The sequence below is a fragment of the Gadus chalcogrammus genome, chromosome 23 (genome assembly GCF_026213295.1).
Source record: "Gadus chalcogrammus isolate NIFS_2021 chromosome 23, NIFS_Gcha_1.0, whole genome shotgun sequence".
NCBI lineage: Eukaryota > Metazoa > Chordata > Actinopteri > Gadiformes > Gadidae > Gadus > Gadus chalcogrammus.
In genome coordinates this window covers 3091419-3111542 of record NC_079434.1, presented here as the reverse complement: position 1 = coordinate 3111542, position 20124 = coordinate 3091419, and the positions used below count along the sequence as shown (strand labels likewise).

The 20124-nt window shown below is 47.9% G+C and overlaps 1 protein-coding gene across 4 annotated transcripts in view; it reads right to left on the bottom strand.

The window, feature by feature from the left end:
- The window catches only part of arhgap29a (Rho GTPase activating protein 29a), a 41315-nt gene continuing 21191 nt past the window's right edge, over positions 1-20124 (bottom strand). For 3 of the 4 annotated variants that reach the window (XM_056584281.1, XM_056584284.1, XM_056584283.1), the window contains 20 exons: positions 19355-19451; positions 18949-19021; positions 17935-17995; positions 17280-17447; positions 15791-15855; positions 15602-15712; positions 15338-15418; positions 13694-13912; positions 13450-13587; positions 12867-13033; positions 11186-11358; positions 9960-10088; positions 6066-6164; positions 4916-5082; positions 3356-3544; positions 3104-3241; positions 2650-2903; positions 1819-2116; positions 1290-1407; positions 1-990 (listed from right to left, as the gene is read on the bottom strand). In XM_056584281.1, coding sequence (XP_056440256.1) covers positions 2-990; positions 1290-1407; positions 1819-2116; positions 2650-2903; positions 3104-3241; positions 3356-3544; positions 4916-5082; positions 6066-6164; positions 9960-10088; positions 11186-11358; positions 12867-13033; positions 13450-13587; positions 13694-13912; positions 15338-15418; positions 15602-15712; positions 15791-15855; positions 17280-17447; positions 17935-17995; positions 18949-19021; positions 19355-19451 — 3734 coding nt within the window. In that variant the 3' untranslated portion in view covers position 1. The remainder of the gene's footprint in view (positions 991-1289; positions 1408-1818; positions 2117-2649; positions 2904-3103; positions 3242-3355; positions 3545-4915; positions 5083-6065; positions 6165-9959; positions 10089-11185; positions 11359-12866; positions 13034-13449; positions 13588-13693; positions 13913-15337; positions 15419-15601; positions 15713-15790; positions 15856-17279; positions 17448-17934; positions 17996-18948; positions 19022-19354; positions 19452-20124) is intronic. The other variant, XM_056584282.1, reaches the window with a different exon arrangement.

Here is a 20124-nt window from a genome sequence, read left to right as displayed (position 1 = left end):
TTCACACAAAGTGGGCCTCGCGGTGCTCCACCTCCTGGAGCCGCCGGGGCCGGAGTCTCTGGTACAGGGGTCGCGCCTGGCCCTGGCCCAGCTCCTCAGGGCTGGAGCTGGAGGAGGAGCGGGACTCCCGCTCTTCATCCTCCTCCTCCTCCTCCTCCTCCTCCTCCTCCTCCTCCTCCTCCGGGGGCTCATCCACCGACACCTCGATCTCAATCCCCAGCTCCTCTTCGTCGTCATCGTCCTCCTCCTCTTCTTCTGCGCTGTGGGCCTGTGAAGAGCTCTGCAGCAGCTTGGCGCGGGCGCCGGTAGAGGGGGGTTTGTAGAAGGTGCCCGGCGGGGGCCTGAGGGTCCGGGGGGCCCTGAAGGGGGCGGCGCCCAGGCTCTGCTCGTCCACGTTGTCCTCCCTCCTCAGAGTCCTGCCGGGCCTCACGGCCACGGCGTACTGCCGGCCGGGGCCCCCCAGGGGGCCGGCGGCGAGGCACACGGGGGGCCCCGAGGCGGGCAGGACCAGGCCCTCGGCCGGCGGGGAGCCACAGGCCGGGGCCCCGGTGGTAGTCCTGGGGGCCCCGTCGCCGTGCTGCTTGTACTGCCGGTCCCAGGTGCGGCGCAGCGTGTGTGTGTCGATGAGCGTACTGCGGTACCGCGAGCTGGCCCGGGACTTGGGGCCGTCGAGGTCCCAGCGTGGCTCCCCCTCCTCCTCCTCCCCCTCCCCCTCCTCCTCCTCCTCCTCCTCCATGGGGCGGGGCCCCGTCTCCAGGGCCGCCGCGCTCAGGGGCCCGTGGTTGTTGTCCAGGTGGGAGTGCGAGGCGGGCGGCGGCGCCCGGTCCACGGGCACGCTGGCGGGCCGGGAGTAGACCTTGTTGCGCGTGTGGCGCAGCTGGACGCGGGACACGCCCCCGTGGCTGGAGCGGCTGAGGCCGGCGGGGCGCGGGTGGGAGACGCCCGGCAGCGCCGCCCCGTTGACCGAGTCTGTGGAGTCGGTGTCTGGAGCTGCGGGGAGAGGAGAGAGGCATGAGGCTGATGGACTGCTGGAACACGTCATTCACTCCATAGGGGCTGAGTGTAATTAATGTAATCAAGTGTTAGTATTTGATCAATGCAGACACACACGCACACACACGCGCACATGCACACACACACACACACACACACACACACACACACACACACACACACACACACACACACACACACACACACACACACACACACACACACACACACACACACACACACACACACACACACACACACGCATAAGCAGAGAATCTAGTATTTCCAGCACTGACCAGGTTCAAAGTCTGTCCTGTCTGTCCTGTCAAGCCCTGGCATGGTCTCCTTGACCTCAGCCAATAGATGGGAGGAGGGGATGATGGAGGAATGCCTCTTGTACACCTTGGAGCTCTGCTGTAATGGGGAGACAATGTAGAGAACAACATATACACAATGAGCTTTGGTGGACATTATTTATTAAACCATTACCTTCTATTTAGCAGCAGTTATTATGCATTATGGAATATTAAAAAGTAATAAAACAACTGTACTGTTGATTATTGATTGATCATACTATAATTCCATGATAAATCCTATTTTACGGAGCACTAATCTAGCTCTGCAAAAAAACTAATTTCCTTCCAAGCAAGTATACAACTGAAACTGCAAAAATGAATGTTTGGTAGCTAGCAATTAAAATGTATCATAGTTCATAATATATGTGTATTAATGTTCAGTATTATCTATATTCATTGTAAAGATGTGTCTTTAGCGTATGCAGCACTGGGACATAAGCAACAATGCAAAACCATCCTAAAAACAAACCTCCTTGATGTCCCCCAGGGACTTGGAGTGCCTGCTCAGCTGCTGAGGCTTGAGGCGGGGCTGGGCCGCGCCTCCACCTTCCCCTCCACCTCCGCCCGGCAGGGGGCTGAGGGGCGTGTCGAAGATCATCTGGTAGTGGCGCACCAGCAGCTCCACGATGAGGGCCTGGTAGGGGTAGTCCACCAGCGAGGAGAGGGACACCTCGGCGTCCGCCTGCCGGGGTTTGACCAGCGTGGGGCCGAAGATGATGCCCAGGTTGCTGGCCGTCATCTTGTTCTCCTCGGCGCGCTCCGATACCCTGGGGGGCGGAGAGCCGTGGGTTAGAAGGGAGTCCAGTCGTTGGTACGTCTCATGCTACAGATGTTTTGGGATGGCAGTAGCTCAGGAGGAAAAGCAGGTTGACTGGTAACCGGAAGGTTGCTAGTTCCATCCCCAGCCTCTCCTATCGGGAGTGTCGATGTGTCCCTGAGCAAGACGCCTCACCCTGACTGCCCTTGACAAGCTGGCTGTCGCCCTGCGTGGTTGACACTGCCGTCGGTGTGTGATGTGTGAATGAATTGTAAGTTGCTTTTACTAAAAGCGTCAGCAGAAACCTCTAAACGTGATGCTTTGTAACAGCAGATAAGAGCCGGTGAAAACACGGGCCTCGACCGAAGTCGCCGCTGGTTCAATCCTCGGGGCTGGTTCAAATCCTCGACCCATCCCCCAGAAAGAGATGTCCAACAGGCAATGCCACTATGCCGCTCTGCTCCCAGACATTGTTGTCTGGGAGTAGAGCGGCCTATGAATGAGTAATTAATCAATCAGAGTGTGTGTTTCACGGCCCTGTACCTGTGCAGGTGCTGGATGATGAACTGCAGGGTCCTGTAGTAGGTGGAGGGGAGCTGCCGGAGGAGGTCCTTGATCTTGAAGAGGACCCGGTTGAGCTCCACGCTGACCTGCGGGGGAGGGGGCAGACACGAGGGGGTCTCCGGGGGGGGGCTGTGCCGCGAGGCCTCCAGCTCCTCTATGATGACCGCCTGGCTCTCCTTGGCCAGGCCGATGAAGTCGTTGTAGTAGCGGAACATGATGAGGGGCTCTGGGAGCTGGGGGGAGGGGGGGAAGAACACGGACAACATGTTATCACGGGAGCTCAGACCTTTTCTCCCGCCACACGCCGGGCTCGTCTCACTAGCTTCGTTAATGTCATTACTTAGCCAGATAAAGGAACACCCGCCTGATCCCGGCAGCATTAGTAACACAGAAGTAGCAGTAGTAGTAGTCGTAGTACACAGCAGTAGCCCACCTGTCTCAGGTAGAGCTTCAGCACGTTGCTGATGTCGTGGGGGTAGAGGTCCGACAGCTCCACCAGCTCCTTGCCGTTCTCAAACGCCTGGCACAGCTTCTCCACGCGGGACTTGGCGCCGTTCACCCGGTAGATCCCCTTCAGGGTAACCATGACGACAAGAGCAGTGAGCAGGAGTAGAACTACAGCGATACCAATCGGCTTCAACCCCATTCATTTGAATGATCCACCAGTGAACGGATCCCTCCCTACCTTCAGGTTGAGCGCCCTGGCCTCGATCTCTGAGGTGCACTTCCTGATGATGAAGGGCACTCCGTCCGGGCTGTCCTTGGAGGCCTGCGTAAAGTCGATGCCGAACAGGTGCAGTCTCCCCTGGAGCTTCTTGTGGCCACACTGGATGGCCAAAGTCTCCAGACACTTCTTATGGCAGGCCAAGGAGCACTGGGGCGGCACACAAACTTGATCAGTCACCCACCGTTTTAACGCCAGAGTATAAAATCTGATTTCTTTATAAATGTTATAACAATTAATGTAGAAAATAACACTTGGTCCGGCTTTTGCATTTTTGGCTGAGCCTGTCAATTAAACAAGAGGTAAATATGTTATTGTTTCATTCTACCATTAAAACAATATAGAAATGTTTCGCCTTTATTAGTGCTGAAATATTTTATTATAAGATAAATAAACAGATTGACAATCTACTTTGAGTGCTAGTCTAGAGATTATTCAGGCTGAGACTGTTGTTTGGTGGACAGGCTGAGGCACAAATAATTTACGAGAATGAATCTCATGAATCAAATTTTGAGTCAACTGCGAGTCCTTTTCTGAAAGTTCCTTCGTCTTACGGCAACGCTCAATGCATCTGATCTCAAACTTTCCAAAGGAAGTGAGCGAAACTGGATCTTGCTAGGGGCAGAGTAGCGGGTGAGAACCGCAGGGCTTTGGGAAGCAGGGACAGACCTCAGAAGACAAACAGAGATCCTTATTTTCCACTGCGTGTTGCCCAGACTGCAGTCTATTGGTGGAAGGGTTCCCCCGGGGGGGGGAACAGGGCCAATCTAAACATCAGCGCTCACGTTCTATATCGCCGGGTTGGAGTGGGTGCTGGTGAATCTTTTTGATAAAGTTTTGCTGAATCCAAGTGAATAAGCAGAGACATTCCAGAGAGCCAAAACACTGCTGCTGTAGGTCAGACTCTCAGCCTACTATTTGCGTGTAGCTTGTTAGAATGGCACAGAAGTCTGTCAGCTATTCGTGAGTGCTATGTGCTGTGAGGATATCTCTTCTGGTAGAGTACGCCCTCCCCGTATGAGGCTATTTCGTTTTTAGATGATGCCGGACTGTTGAGTCGCCCAGCCGCTGTTCCCCCTCTGATCCCTTAGTTAACGCTGGATTTACACTACTGTTCAAAAGTTCAGGGTAACTTAGAAATGTTGTTATTTTTTGAATGATGATAACATTAAATTAATGGATTTACACTACTGTTCAAAAGTTCAGGGTAACTTAGAAATGTTGTTATTTTTTGAATGATGATAACATTAAATTAATCAGAAATACAGTCTAGACAATGTTAAGGTGGTAAATGACTATTCTAGCTGGAAACGGCTGATTTTTACTGGAATATCTACATAGGTGTACAGAGGCCCATTTCCAGCAACCATCCCTCGAATGTTCTAATGGCACATTGTTGAGCTAATAGTGTTGAAAGGCTAATCGATGATTAGAAAACGTCAATTTTGTTAGCCCTGCTGAAAACTGTTGAATAAAAGTGTGAGTTTTCATGGACAACATGAAATTGTCTGGATGGCTCACCTCCTCGCACTCGGCTCCGTGGAACACCACCAGGCTGTCACACTCGCGGCACTTGGACGGGGCGCGCAGCTTCCTGAGCTTGTGTGTCTGGGCCGCCTTGGACATCTGGGTGTTGCGGAAGGGCCCCGGGGAGCTGGCCATCTCCGTCCCCATGTCCATGTTCAGACCTGGAGGAGCAGCGCACGGTGGGGCCCCGGGACACAAGAAGGGCGGGAGGGGGGGAGAAGAGTTAGCTAGCTGTAAACGCCTCCCAGCGGTCCACCGCAGCGTGGCTAACTGGGGCCAGAAGCATCTTTCATTTACATTTAAGGCAGTTAGCAGATGCTTTTATCCAAAGCTAATTACAATAAGTACATTTGTCAGAATTTGTGAGATCTTAAAGAACCCTGATGCAACCTTTGCCCTTTCACTTTTGCACCCGTGGTCCTTTTCAGTCTGACAACCAAGGAAGAATGAATGTTATGTTGCCAGTAGAATACCTTCTGTAGCTGCACTATGAACTACATGTCTCTGAGAGCCAAAAACGATTAAAGCTGATATACCGGTTGTACCTCCCTCGGGATTAGAGAACAAAAGACTGATTACTCTAACAGCCTTTGCAGACATCTACTCATGAGCCACACTTAACCGTCTGTGGAATTACAGACGGCAATGGCCCAGTATGACTCAATGTTTCTATTCAACAGGAGCTCCTGTTTTTAAGACATTCAGTGGCTCAACGCTCCTGCTGTGGTCGTCTGCCCTGACACATCAGACAATACACTTAAATAAGGCAGGGCTGCTTTTGGCATCAATAAATATGAAGGACAGTCAAACGCAGTTTCATTGAAAGCGTAAACGGTGTAAGACCAGATACTACAATGTAAACAGTGATGCTTCCTCCAATGGTGTCTACACTGCAGAGGAGCAAAATATCATAGCAACATATTTCCAGATTTCAAACTGCATTTATCCTTACTGGTGGGATTTCCACCTTCATTCGAGAAGAAAAAGAATAGTAATCAAACAAGGCAAATAACATGGGTCTAAACCAATGTAGTGAGCCTGGCAGCACGTGTCTAGCAGCCGCTCTCATAGGGGCGGGGACAGGGGCCCCCTCTGGTCCAGGTATATGACATGGGTCTAAATCAATGGCGTCCGCAGCACCTACCGCTCTCAAAGGGGGACAGGGGCTCCCTCTCGTCCAGGTCGTCGGCAGAGGACATGGTGCCCGTGGAGGGGGTCCGTGGGAGCCTCCTCTTGAAGTCCCCTGAACAGGACCACATGCACCAGTTAATCCTCATGGCCAGGCTACACAGCAGCGTGTAGAGGCCTAGTGTCGCTTGTTGCTATGCTGTCCCTGCATCGGCCCGTCACTCTCCATCTGACAGGACCCCACTTTATGGGATTGGCTTTAGGTGCTGTGGGGGTGTGGTCGACTTCAAGTTGGTAATATTGAGGGGGGGGGGGGGGGGGGGGGGGATTGTTTCATCACTCAGATGAGTGATTGTTTCATCACTCATCTTTCCATTGCCAATAATGCCATTCCACCAATCAGGGATGACTTGCAAGGTCATGGAGGTCAAGTTCAGTTTGTGGAGGTCTGAAAGGGAACAGTAGGGGGAGGGGTGGGGGGGGGCAGGGCTAACTTGGCCTTCGTATCCGCCATTTTGAAGCATCTATACATAAGCCAACACGGAAAACAAATCCAAAAAGTGGAGTGATCAAACAGGTCTTGTTAACCGATTTCACCCCCACTTTGAGTTTATTGGAATACGTTTTTTTCATATTGATGCACTTTGACAATTTCGGTCTCGGAGCTCTCAAACGTCTTCTTCAAAGAGACGGTTCGGTGGGTACCCCCGGCCCTATAACCCTTACTGAGTGATGGAGAAAAAGGAGAACTCAAACGTAGGAGTGAGAAAGAAACCATGACAAAAGCCCTCAAAAGAGGGGAACCCCCTTTTCAGTATGGCAGGGATTGCAATTGGTGCAGAGCGGACAGCTGTAGCATTGCAATAAAACATGTACAATAAGGTGACAACTAACATTAGCCGCAAGGAATGCAGCCATAGTGCAGGGGAATTAGCATAACAGAGGAGGGCAGGAATGGGAGACATTTAGATTCATGAAGATTAGCAAATGATCCATTGTGATTCAACTGTGATCACATGCAGCGCATGTGATTGCAGAAGACACATGCAGCAATAATAACCTTATACTTACTAAAACAACAAACAGACATGCTTTATACTATCGGTTTCCCTAAACAAACTGGCGAGGTCACAAAACCTCACTTTCACTTCTGTGAAACAACCACAGAAGTGCTTTTGATTAGATTGCGCCTTGTTTTTGAGATCCAAGTCGTAACTTGGATCTCAAGTTACGGCGGGAGAATCTTGAAAGACAATTGTTTCTGTTTGGCGCCTTTAAAATCCTTGTCATGATAAACATGTCTTAACAACATTGTTTTTTAAAGTAGTTTTTTTTTAAGGTTTCATCTTTTTTACTGTAGCATGAGTAAGACAATTAGGCATGGGATTGCGGGCAGGAATCTAACCTGGGTCGCTGCGGTAAGGACTGGGAATTAATGGTACGCGCTCTACCCAGTGACGCACCGGGGAGCCCGATCTTAACAACATCGATGTACAACCTGCAGCGAGAGTGATGCACACAGACACTCCCAACATTTTTGTGAGCACTGTTGACTGCCAAGTTTGGAAGCGTGCGCTGCCGTATCGAACCCGCATCTGTTGGAACACGATGGCTAGGATAACATTGCATTGGGACACTTTGGTACCATAGCAACTGGGACACACACACAAACACACAAATACCACCCTGCACACATTGCGGCTAAAAAGCGTTAGTTTATGCGGATGCGTGTCTGTGTGTGTCATCCCCAAGGTGGCCTTGTTTTTATAACACAGCTAGATATATCAAATCACAAACAGAACCCTCAACAAAGTGTTTTGCTACACGAAATGTTCACAGGTTTCCAGAAAACACCCTTGCTGCTTTACTGGGCGAGCACCAATCAAGCTTTTACCCCATAGTAAAGTCTGCTGCCCTTCTTGTATCTCTGGTAAACACACTTTCACAGCAAAGCCATAAAAACAAACAGCCGCCCAGCATGAAGGAGAGATAAGATGAAGATAACTGCACAAAGACCCTCAGACCTGGCATCCTGTATCTAGATATCAGCTACTACACAAGTCCCTTCTTTCTAGAACAGAATGCAAACTGACTAACACTGAAACTCAATTAGGCAGTTTGGAAGCTGTGGTTCATGGTTTTGCGTAGTCTCACTTTTCCACGCTGGTATCGGTTACCACATTATGGGACATGCTTTGTGAAAGTCAAATCAGAAACGGAATTATTTTTATTTTATATATAGGCCTATAATATATTTTCAGATACAAGGAAGGGGACTCTGTGCATCCTTGCTGCCATAAACCCAAAGCATCATCTGATGTACTCTGACTGGAAAGGAACATGTTTGATACTTTGTTATAATGAAGCATTAGTCAGTAACTGACACTTAGTTGTTTATAATGAAGTACTGGTCAGTATTTGACACTTAGTGGTTTATAATGAAGTACTGGTCAGTAACTGACACTTGGTGGTTTATAATGAAGTACTGGTCAGTATTTGACACTTAGTGGTTTATAATGAAGTACTGGTCAGTATTTGACACTTAGTGGTTTATAATGAAGTACTGGTCAGTATTTGACACTTAGTGGTTTATAATGATGTACTGGTCAGTATTTGACACTTAGTGGTTTATAATGAAGTACTGGTCAATATTGGGGCCTTAGTGGTTCATAATGAAGTACTGGTCAGTATTGGGGCCTTAGTGGTTTATAATGAAGTACTGGTCAGTATGACACTTAGTGTTTTATATTGAAGTACTGGTCAGTATAAAACACTTAGTGGTTTATAATGAAGTACTTGTCAGTATTTGACACTTAGTGGTTTATATTGAAGTACTGGTCAGTATTTGACACTTAGTGGTTTATAATGAAGTACTGGTCAGTATTGGGGCCTTAGTGGTTTAGAATGAAGTACTGGTCAGTATTTGACCCTTAGTGGTTTATATTGAGGTACTGGCCAGTATTTGACACTAGTGGTTTAGATTGAAGTACTGGTCAGTATTTGACACTAGTGGTTTATATTGAAGTACTGGTCAGTATTTGACACTAGTGGTTTATAATGAAGTACTGGTCAGTATTTGACACTAGTGGTTTATAATGAAGTACTGGTCAGTATTTGACCCTTAGTGGTTTATAATGAAGTACTGCTCAGTATTAGACTATTAGTAGTTTATATTGAAGTACTGGTCAGTATCTGACACTTAGTGGTCTATATTGAGGTACTGGTCAGTATTGGGGCCTTAGTGGTTTACATTGAGGTACTGGTCAGTATTGGGGCCTTAGTGGTTTATATTGAGGTACTGGTCAGTATTGGGGCCTTAGTGGTTTACATTGAGGTACTGGTCAGTATTGGGGCCTTAGTGGTTTACATTGAGGTACTGGTCAGTATCGGGGCCTTAGTGGTTTACATTGAGGTACTGGTCAGTATTAGGGCCTTAGTGGTTTACATTGAGGTACTGGTCAGTATTTGACCCTTAGTGGTTTACATTGAGGTACTGGTCAGTATTAGGGCCTTAGTGGTTTACATTGAGGTACTGGTCAGTATTTGACCCTTAGTGGTTTACATTGAGGTACTGGTCAGTATTAGGGCCTTAGTGGTTTACATTGAGGTACTGGTCAGTATTGGGGCCTTAGTGGTCTACATTGAGGTACTGGTCAGTATTAGGGCCTTAGTGGTTTACATTGAGGAACTGGTCAGTATTGGGGCCTTAGTGGTTTACATTGAGGTACTGGTCAGTATTGGGGCCTTAGTGGTTTACATTGAGGTACTGGTCAGTATTGGGGCCTTAGTGGTTTACATTGAGGTACTGGTCAGTATTGGGGCCTTAGTGGTTTACATCGAGGTACTGGTCAGTATTGGGGCCTTAGTGGTCTATATTGAAGTACTGCAGTGCTCAGTATCGGGGCCTTACCGGGGCTGGCGGTGGGAGAGTCCATGGAGCGGGACTCGCTGCTCCCTCCAGCGCTCTCCGAGTCGCTGCACATCCCTCCACCCTGACTGGCCGAGGCCCAGGGTCTGAACGGGCCCTGGATCCTCAGAGCTGCCCAAACAGAACCACACAAGGCTTAGGAAAGAAACCGGCATTCTTCTTTGTGGACTCATCATTCGATTAAGTTTCACTGATTCATTCGCTTGTAACAACACTGTTACAAGTTGCCCTTTCTGAGTTCCCACAACCCCAGAAAAATGTCAGTATTATGATTTGATAACAGTCTGAGAGATGATTGCCCAAATATCTGTATGTCTGGAGAAATAAGTAAGCAAATGTATTATCTGCTTCTGTACTATTTATTCAATGCAAAAGACAAAACTAGAGGTTGCAAGTCAGAGTTGTATAGCGATGTTCGGCAATGTCAAGTTTGGGCATTTGGATTAAGCTGGATCTCTCTCTCTCTCTCTCTCTCTCTCTCTCTCTCTCTCTCTCTCTCTCTCTCTCTCTCTCTCTCTCTCTCTCTCTCTCTCTCTCTCTCTCTCTCTCTCTCTCTCTCTCTCTCTCTCTCTCTCTCTCTCTCTCTCTCTCTCTCTCTCTCTCTCTCTCTCCTCTCTCCTCTCTCCCCTCCCCCCTCCCCCCCCGTCTCAAACATTACCATTGTCCTGTGATTAGTCTTAAATGCTCTGTTGAAACCCACTTCAAACCCCCATAAAAGTCTTGGCTAACAATGGTCAATTGTTTATTTCATACTAATATTCAGGCAGCTTCCCTCCCTTCACCACAGAAGGTTACCACTTATATTCTAAACCCTTAACCATGTGTCATGCTTTTCAAATACTGATCAATGAAGACCTAAGGGTTAAACAAAAACAATGGCTCTTGCCAACGACACGCTATCACCAAACAAAAGAGCTTGCCCCGTAAAGCCGCTGAGAGTCCCAGTGTCAATCAGGGTCAATATCGATGGTGTCAAACACATTTGTTCTTGTTTCACATTCCAGGGTACTTGCCCTCACATTGACACCAATTAAGGTTACAAATAGTTAGTCTTTTGTCCTCATTTTATTTGTAACGATTTAGAAATAAAAAAAGACAGCTAATAAAGAGAGCTTCTGAGGTGAGCTGAGGCTACTGTTGAAAGTATCCTGGTTCATCCATTGTGAGGAGGTCTCATCCTCAGGTCAGAAAGGCCTGAGGGTGCCCACCTTGGATGTCTGTGCTGCTGTTGGAGCGGCGCTCAGAGATCTTGGCGGGCCGTGCGTTGACGGGGCTGTCCACCTCGTCGGCGCTGAGGCAGTCGGCGGGCCCGGACCCCGCAGGGGAGAGGTTGCATTGAGAAGAATGGCTTCCGGTCAACGGTCGCTTGGAGAACACAGACCTGAGGAGGACATCCGACAAACGTAAGGCCATGAGAAGAGACTCGCTGGTAGTCATGAGCAGCGAATGAGCGGTAAAAAAGCGGTGTTTGTTATCGGATTGGTTAAAGGAATACATTGTTGTTTATTTGAGGAGCCTTACGTAAGAGTAGATGTAACCAGTGGTTTAATGGCTTTCAGGAAGGCAATGTTCCGGAATTGTGAGCTCAAATCACAAACTAAATTAGAACTGTGTACATGATAATAATTATAAGGAATCTTTTTCAATAAAATGAAGAATGATATTACCATACACCCCATAGTAAGATCAAAGTAGAAAATAGAATCAGTAGAGTGCCAGAAGGTGCTTGTAAAGGTGTTTCATAACCCCTTCAATGCTTTGTAACATGGGGGCAGGATGAGAGTCCTTCTCTCAATATATCTGACCCAGTTGTCTATAATAAACCATTCAAAGACCAGTGTGTGTTCATTTCCTGACTCTCATGCTCCATTCTTTTGATCAGAAGCGATTAGGGTCGGCCGAGAGGTAAACGTTCTGAGAACAAAGCTTTCTCTTATGGCCACCTGCTTGGTGTGTGCACGTGTGTGTGCATGTGCGTTTGTGTGCATGTGCAGTGCGTGTGTTTGTGATGCCTTGGGGACCGCAAACAAAACTGAACAATAAAAATGACAAAGGAAAACATTCTCTAGGCTACAACAGGATTCCCACTTTACTGGGTCACAAAATTAGATGCCCTCTTAGAATTGCAACAATAAACTATAAACAAAAATCAACTTCTGAATGACTAGATAAATAGCTAGCTATTTAAATGGAGAAGATATTTAGACAACTTATGAATGACTAGATAATTAGCTAGTTATTTAAATGGAGAAGGCTATTATAATAAATGACTCATAAGTAAACCCTACATAGAGCTTTTGAGTGAGGCGATGATGTGATGGTATATACGTGCGCGCGTTGTTGAACCTGGTACGTGCCACACACGCCGGTGGATCAACACGCGCCTCCCGGTGGTCTCCTCCACTGACCACCGCTTCCTCAGGAAGACCCCCAGCCCGTGCTCACTGGGGGGAGACCCTCTCCACAACAACGCTGTTCCCCTACGTCCTCCCACCCCCATCTGACCTCACCAAGGGCCCCCGGTGTGGCAGGGGCCCTTCTGCCTTACTCTGCAAGCACCAAGGGGCCAGTGTGTGTTAGCGCGTGAGTGCATGTGTGTGGTTGCGGGTGCGAGTGCCTGTGTCTGTGTGTGTGTGCACGTGTGTGGCTGTGTGTGCGTGTGACTGCATTTGTGTTGTTGCGTTTGTGGGTGTACGTTTGAGTGCCTGCGTGTGCGTGTGCCAGCGTGTGGTTTTGTGTGTGTGTGTATGAGTGCCTGCATGTTGTTGTCTGCGTGTGTGCTTATGTGGTACATGCGTGCTTGCGTGCCTGGCTGCGTGCATGCGTGCGTGCGTACGTATGTGTGTGTGCGTGCTTGTGTGTGTGTGTGTGCCTGTGTGTATAGCTCACCCTGCCTTGGGCTCAGAGGAGGCGTCGGGGCCGGCGGGCAGGCTGCTGACGTACTGGACGTAGCGCTGGCCCGGCTCGTACAGCTTGGCCCGCTCACACAGGCTCTGGTGGTTGACCGGCAACGACACCACCTGGGCTTGCTGCAGCTGGAACCAGTTCACCGTCACCTGGGCGACCAGAGACACACAACATCATCAGCCAACTGCTTATCCCTTCACACGTCCACATAGACATTAGGGTTGGCAAACTGATGATGTTGAACTTGTTTCTCTCAATTAATTGATTGACAGCCGTGGCAACTGAGCTCCAGCGTTGCCCAATATTTGCTGGCATTACACGGGAAAGGATGACTACATCTGCCCTAATGGGTGCTCTGAAGGGGCACTGAAATACAGGTGTTCTGCTGGGCAGACCACAAAATTGGCTCCTCTCCCTGCAGGTAGGAGCCAATCAGGTCCTAGATCAGCTCTTTAGCTCTTTGAGCCCCGAATATATTCTGTTGAGTGGTGTAAAAGTCGTCCAGGGGTCACAGTGGTGCCCCCCGGGGTTGAAGAGGTCCTCGGAGAACAGGGACTGGACTCACGGCCTTGAGGGTGAGGTCACACTGGAAGACCATCTCCCGCAGCTGGCTGAGGATCAGGCTCTTGGTGGCGGCCATGTCGGCCCTCTTCACGCCAACGTCCATCTGACACGCCCTGCAGTGTTCCCGGGCCTCCTCCGCCTGACACACACAGGGGAGAGAACTCAGTGAAGCCAGCAGACGGGCACATATCCCCACAGCCACACGTTGGACGTTGGCAGATAATGTTGTGTCTCTGGCCTGTTACCCTCTGCAGCGCCTCCTCCTCCAGCCTCCTCTTCTTGTCCAGCTTGGCCCCCACGGGGCCCACGGACCCCACGGGGCCCCCGGCCCCGCCTTGCTGCAGGGGCAGCTGCTGCTGCAGCTCCTCCTCGGCGCGGCCCGTGGCGGCGCGGGCCTTCTGGTGCTCCTCCTGCCGCTGGCCCCGCAGGAGACGCGCCTTCCTCAGGGCGCTGTCCGCATCGTGCTGCACACACACGCACACACACACAAACACACACACACACACACACACACACACACACAGACACACACACACACACACACACACACACACACACACACACACACACACACACACACACACACACAGACACCTTAATTCTCATTGTTCCACACTTACTTACTCCTTACTTATCCTTACTACTTATGCATGCATGACTTTGCACAAATACAAGTTATATACATTGATGTGTATGCCTGTATATGCCTGTATACACACATACATAGAATGTTCATACATTTATCTGTATGCTGCCTCATGCACAGTCTATGGTTGTTTATACCCATCGATTCCTCCGTAAAGAAAAAAAGAGAAAAACATCCCTTTAATAAAGCATTATGAAGTATTAACTATCTATCCCTGGAACAGAGAATAAGCTGACATGCAGTAGCCTTGTGTGTGACAACAAACGATTCAAAAGCAGGCACTCCTCCAGCTACGATATCGGTTCAAATGAATTCAGTAGAACATTCCTTCTGACCAGGGACAGACCATTGGGGTTTGTTGTGTCAACAGAACCTGGCATACTGAAGACCCTGGTCGACCATGAACCATTCATACCACAATGTCTCAGACGCAAATGTGAAGCCTGGAGCTTGGCATCATTTGAATCGGTCACAGTCCGATTACAGCCAAGCAACCCAGCTCATCTACAAATGAATGAGCAGAAAACATAAAAGCGGCAAAGAATTTTGGGATGGCCAAGTCAAATTACGACGCTAAGGCCTGGAGAACGCTCTTTATGAATCCAACAGCCTCAAACGTCGGGGAACAAAAGTCCCTTAAATCCACGTCAATGCTCATTTATAATTATATATCCTGTAGTTCTGCTGAAGGGCAACTGAAGTACTGGGCCGTGGAGAGTCATTGAATTTTTACACATGGCCTCCGCGGGTTGGCTTAGTTTCTCTTGATTACATTTACATTTAGGGCATTTAGCAGATTATTTTATCCAAAGCGACTTACAATAAGTACATTTGTCAGACGAAAGAGAAACAACAATATATCGCTGACGGTACAATAAGGAGGTTCATAGAACCAAGTGCCCAGCACTAACCATCACTAGGTTAACCCATTCCCTGTATACAACAAAGATAGCTAAGATAAGACGCTACACAACTAAAAAGTATGACACACAATAAGTGCGTACATAAAGTGCCAGGACGTACGACATACAATAAGTGAGTACATTAAGTGAAAGGACGTACGACATACAATAAGTGAGTACATTAAGTGCCAGGACGTACGACATACAATAAGTGCGTACATTAAGTGCCAGGACGTACGACACACAATAAGTAAGAGGGTTCTGAGGGGGTGGCTATGCTTATTAACGATGAACTTCAAATGGGTAGAGATTGATCTTTCCAAATGTGACGTTCAACCTACCATTCTCTTCTGCTCCCTCTGCCACTGCTCCTTCACCTCTTTCCGCAGTTTGTCCAGCTCAGACTTTCGGGTCTGCAGAGGCTACAATGGACACACACACACACACACACACACACACACACACACACACACACACACACACACACACACACACACACACACGGTAAGTGTTTGATTGGATAGTGGTTGAGTGTCAACAGCGTGATGTTCAAGACACAGAAGGGGTGAAGGGAGCTGGAGATGTGACGTGAAGGAAGGACCCACCAGGACAAACTTGTTGCTTTGGAGTACGGCCGCGGTGTGAAGCAGGAGCTGGCTGTACTCAATGTCGTTTCTGAATGCTGACATGTAGATCTCGCGGAAGGCCATGAACTCCTTGAAAATAAGAACTTAAAGTCAGACCACTGTCGATTGACTTGACGATAAACTGAACTGAATTTGCTGGACACTCACCTGTTGACTCGCAAGGTTCTTTGCCGATTCGGCCATTTTGGCGTAACTTTTGGCACACTCAATATCTGTGAACAGAGAAAAGAATGTGAGGATCAACTGAATGTGTAGAGTCCAGCCCTGTAAACACTCCTCTCAAACAAATCTGGGTTTTACAATCAGTAACGCAAGTAGTTCATTAGATAAAATGACCATTGCACAAAGCAATAATATGACAAATGAAATTGTCATATGATTACGATGGGAATAGACCATTAAAGTGTCATTGTTGTGGGTAAAGACATTCATATATATATATACAGTCGTACCACTCTCCATCATCAGGGTGCCTATGAGGGGTTGACAAACATAACCAGCCTTGTCTACCCATTACCAGACCCTGAAGCGTACCACGATGCAAGCAAAACAACACTCTCAAAACAGTTAAGTGTTGGATTGACGACACATTGAGGACAGCTGCATTCTCCAGCTGTCAGACAGCAGACACAAGTAGATCACGGGCCTGTGCTGACTTGTTGAGTGACTCAGACCATAAATTAAGCAATGAAGTAAAAGGAGTCACAGCATCGTGCAACAGCAAGACAACATGCTAGACAGCAGGTGATCTTATTTAACCCCTAGAAGCAAAAGCTAGGCTCGGACCTGCTACGCTTTCGAATGCATTCGTCAACAGAATAATGTTAAGAAACTTTACAAATAGACCAAACAATTACACCTGCAAATAAGTTTGCATGCAAGTCATATAGTATGTTGTTGACTTTATAAAATGGGACCAAAAAGCAATCATGAGATCATACATCTAATAAAGTCAATTGTTTAGTATTATACATAAGATGAGACTGGAGGAGGGGAGGAGGAGGGGGGGAAGGTTCTCAGTGAGGGGGAAACTCATCAGAGGCACTTAATATTATTCATAAGATGAGACTTTTTCCCCATCTTTGTTCAGGCCTGAATTTTTCTTCATTACACTTTAGAAGAAATACCATCCAAACCAGCAAAAGGGCACATTTTTATCTTTATCTGACTACATTAAAATGACGTGCATCTTTTCTCGTGTCATAAAAATCTGTACAAAGCATTGTCCCAGATTATTACTGCAAATCTTAAGGACTAATGCTGGATGACGCGAATGACACCGTAAACTACATTTGCTTGCGCTGTTAAGTGTGTCACATTCCTTGTTGATTCATCTGCTTGAAATTACAACATACTCATCTTGTTTAACCATGTTCTGCTTGCATACTCGAGCATCATATGTTGCGCTACACGTGCGCTCCAAATAAATCATCCCTCAAAGGTGGAAGAAATGGGAAGATGGGTAGAAATGGGTAGAAATGGGTAGAAATGGGATCCCATTTCTACCTCTTACCCCTTCGCCTTACCCCTTCAAAACAAGGGGGAGGGTTAAGGGGAAGGGGTGAGGGGTAGAAATGGGATTGGGCCTAAACCAAACCTGGCGGGGTAGCAGCTGGGACGGGACCGGGGGACTCACCCATGGCGAGCCGCCTCTCCACCCAGACCAGCAGCTCCTTGGTGTACTTGGACCAGGCCTTAGCGTAGAGCAGCGCCGACTCCACGCCCGAGTCGCTGCGCTGCAGCGCGGCGTCCACCTCCCCGGGCTGCGCCGGGGACAGCGACGAGGGTGCCGGGGGGGAGGGTCCTGTGAGGGCCAGAGAGGAGACCCCCAGGGGGGCGCGAGGACAGAGATGAGCCCGGCACCGGCACCAACTTACACCCACCACCCATGAACTAGTCGCCCCATGGAGGGCCTCCTCGTTTGGCGTGCGCCAGTGTTTGGGCCTACCTTGGGAGCTACCCTTAGTAGAACACACGTAACAGACATTTTGACATTGGTGACCACACTAAGTGTGTGATGTGTGCTAATGCTAGTTTCGCTAAGCAGGCCTGATAGAGGGTTGAGTGACTGCATTATCTGTGAGTGAGAGTGGACAGTAGCCAACGACGTCAGCCTCCATGACACACACCTCCCCGTTTCCACTTCTGCTTTTATCTTCTTGCTCTTAAGTGCTCTTAATATTTCATGGGGTATTAGTCAATCAGCGTAACCAGGAAGTAAGCAGAAGGTGTAATCCACCAGTGTGTGTTGCTATGGTTCAGTACTAGTGTTTAAGGAGGCCGGATCTTACCCGTTGGATCATCTTTCTCTGGACCGGATCCTCCAGATTCCACAGAGAGGTTCTCGAAAGACTAGAGAACAGGAATGAAACAGTTAACCCTCTATGGCAACCAAGGGGGGACAATCCCAGGGTTTGCTCACACATAAGCGCTATACTGACTTTCTCTTTTGCCCTTTTACAATTGGTCATGAAACCTAACCACAATGGGAAATAATAATGAGCTACGAACTCTTTGCTGTCTATGTTCTTATTTGTAGAGGGAGGAGATAAAAACCTCTGGTTACACTTATAGTCCACAGTACATAACTGTAAACACAGTCACAATGAAAACCAGTGGCTGTGTGTGAGCTTCTGCTGTAGCTTCAACCTGACAAGTAGGAGTTGTAGACGAGTTAGACCTCACGGTCAAACTAAGTGTTTGACCTGCGATGCTTTCGAGTGCAACGGTCAACAGAATAATGTTAAGTAACTTTAAGTGGCAAAAAACACCAACGGATAGACCAAACAATTACACCTATAAATACGTTTGCATATGAAGCTTTTAGTATGTTGTTGACGTAATCAAAATAGGACAAAAAGGCAATCATGTGATCATACATCTAATAAAGATTGGATCAATTCTCTCACCAACTTTCATGCTGTGTTGAGGAATTTTATGTACAAATGTATGTGTCGACTTCTAGAGTCAAAAAACAAACTAATAATTGCACTCACTGACACTAAACAGAGTGATACAAGGTACTCCTCTGGGTTGTGGAAACATTGGAATCGATGCTTATATGTATTTTAATCTGTGTGACCTCGTATTTGTATTGTCATGTCATTTGTATTCTTGTCTTGTAAATGGAACTTCGAGTCCGGAATAAAGTAGTCATTCATTCATTCTCATAAATGACAAATAAGATGAGACTTTTTCACCATCTTGGTTCGGAGCTGAATTTTTCTGCAATTAATTTTATGTGTGAGGCGTAGACGAGCTAGATCTCATGGGCAAGCTAACTGTTGTCAAGCAGCATATCTCACCCGGCTCCTCTTCGTCAGGGCGAGCCCCACCGCCGTGCCGCTCTCTACATCTCCCATAAGGAAGTCAGACACCCTGGAGACACAAGACAGGGGCCAGGAGGAGGGGAGGAGGAGGGGGGGAGGAAGGTTCTCAGTGAGGGGGAAACTCATCAGAGGCACTTAATGACCGATATGTGTATGTAACAAGCAACATCAGCACAAGCACACTCGCACGCAGAGGGAACTAGGAACAAGTCGTTAATACAGGCCAGGAATTTGGTGCTTTATTTATATTGGATGAAACTTGGCAACACATTTAGTGTAGGAGGAAAGCAAGGTGCAAGCGCCCTGGTGGTTTCGATGGTGTGGACAAGTCAAGACTGGTGGTGGGTGTATTGTGGTCGCTGGGATCACTGTCTGTACTCACACATTGCCAAAAGTGAATGCCAATGTGTCGATAGCGGTGTAGATCTCGCCAAACAGCTTCCTCTTGTTGTCGCTATTAACCTCCTTGAAGTTCACACCTAGAGAGAGAGAGAGAGAGAGAGAGAGAGAGAGAGAGAGAGAGAGAGAGAGAGAGAGATATTTTAACCACAGAGGAATAAAAAATCTCTTCAGAACATTCTGTACTGTTTGGGGAGAACATGTTGGAAGGCCAAACTGACATTTTTTCCTTATGAGACATTGACTAAACACATCAATGAAAAATCTTTTCACAATGAATTAATAAACATTGACCAACAAATCCTTACTACCTCCACAATAACCCTAACCCTATGCTTCCAAAATGGAGGCATTCATTGCGACGTGACGTCACCACATCCTAATGACCCTTAACCATCAAGTAGAAACAGGAGACATTTGGTAACAAAGTGCTGTGTACCATGGTAAGCTTAACCAATTGGATCCTCTAAGTGTTGAGGGCCCTTTGCATACAGAATAAACATCTTCAAATAAATCGTAAAATAATAACAAACGGCCATAAATAAGAAAACTGCATCAGTTTCCCCGGAGTTTAAACATGGTGATGAATGAGACGGTAAACAGCCAACCAAAACAACAACGTAAATATAATGAAATCAGCCATCAAAATAAACTTCCTGCCATGGCCAGGGAAGAGGGAAAATAAACTTGCTTAGTGGCCAGGAAAGCAAGTGCCAAGAAAAAACCCCAAGTGACGTCAGTGTCAGTTCCTGG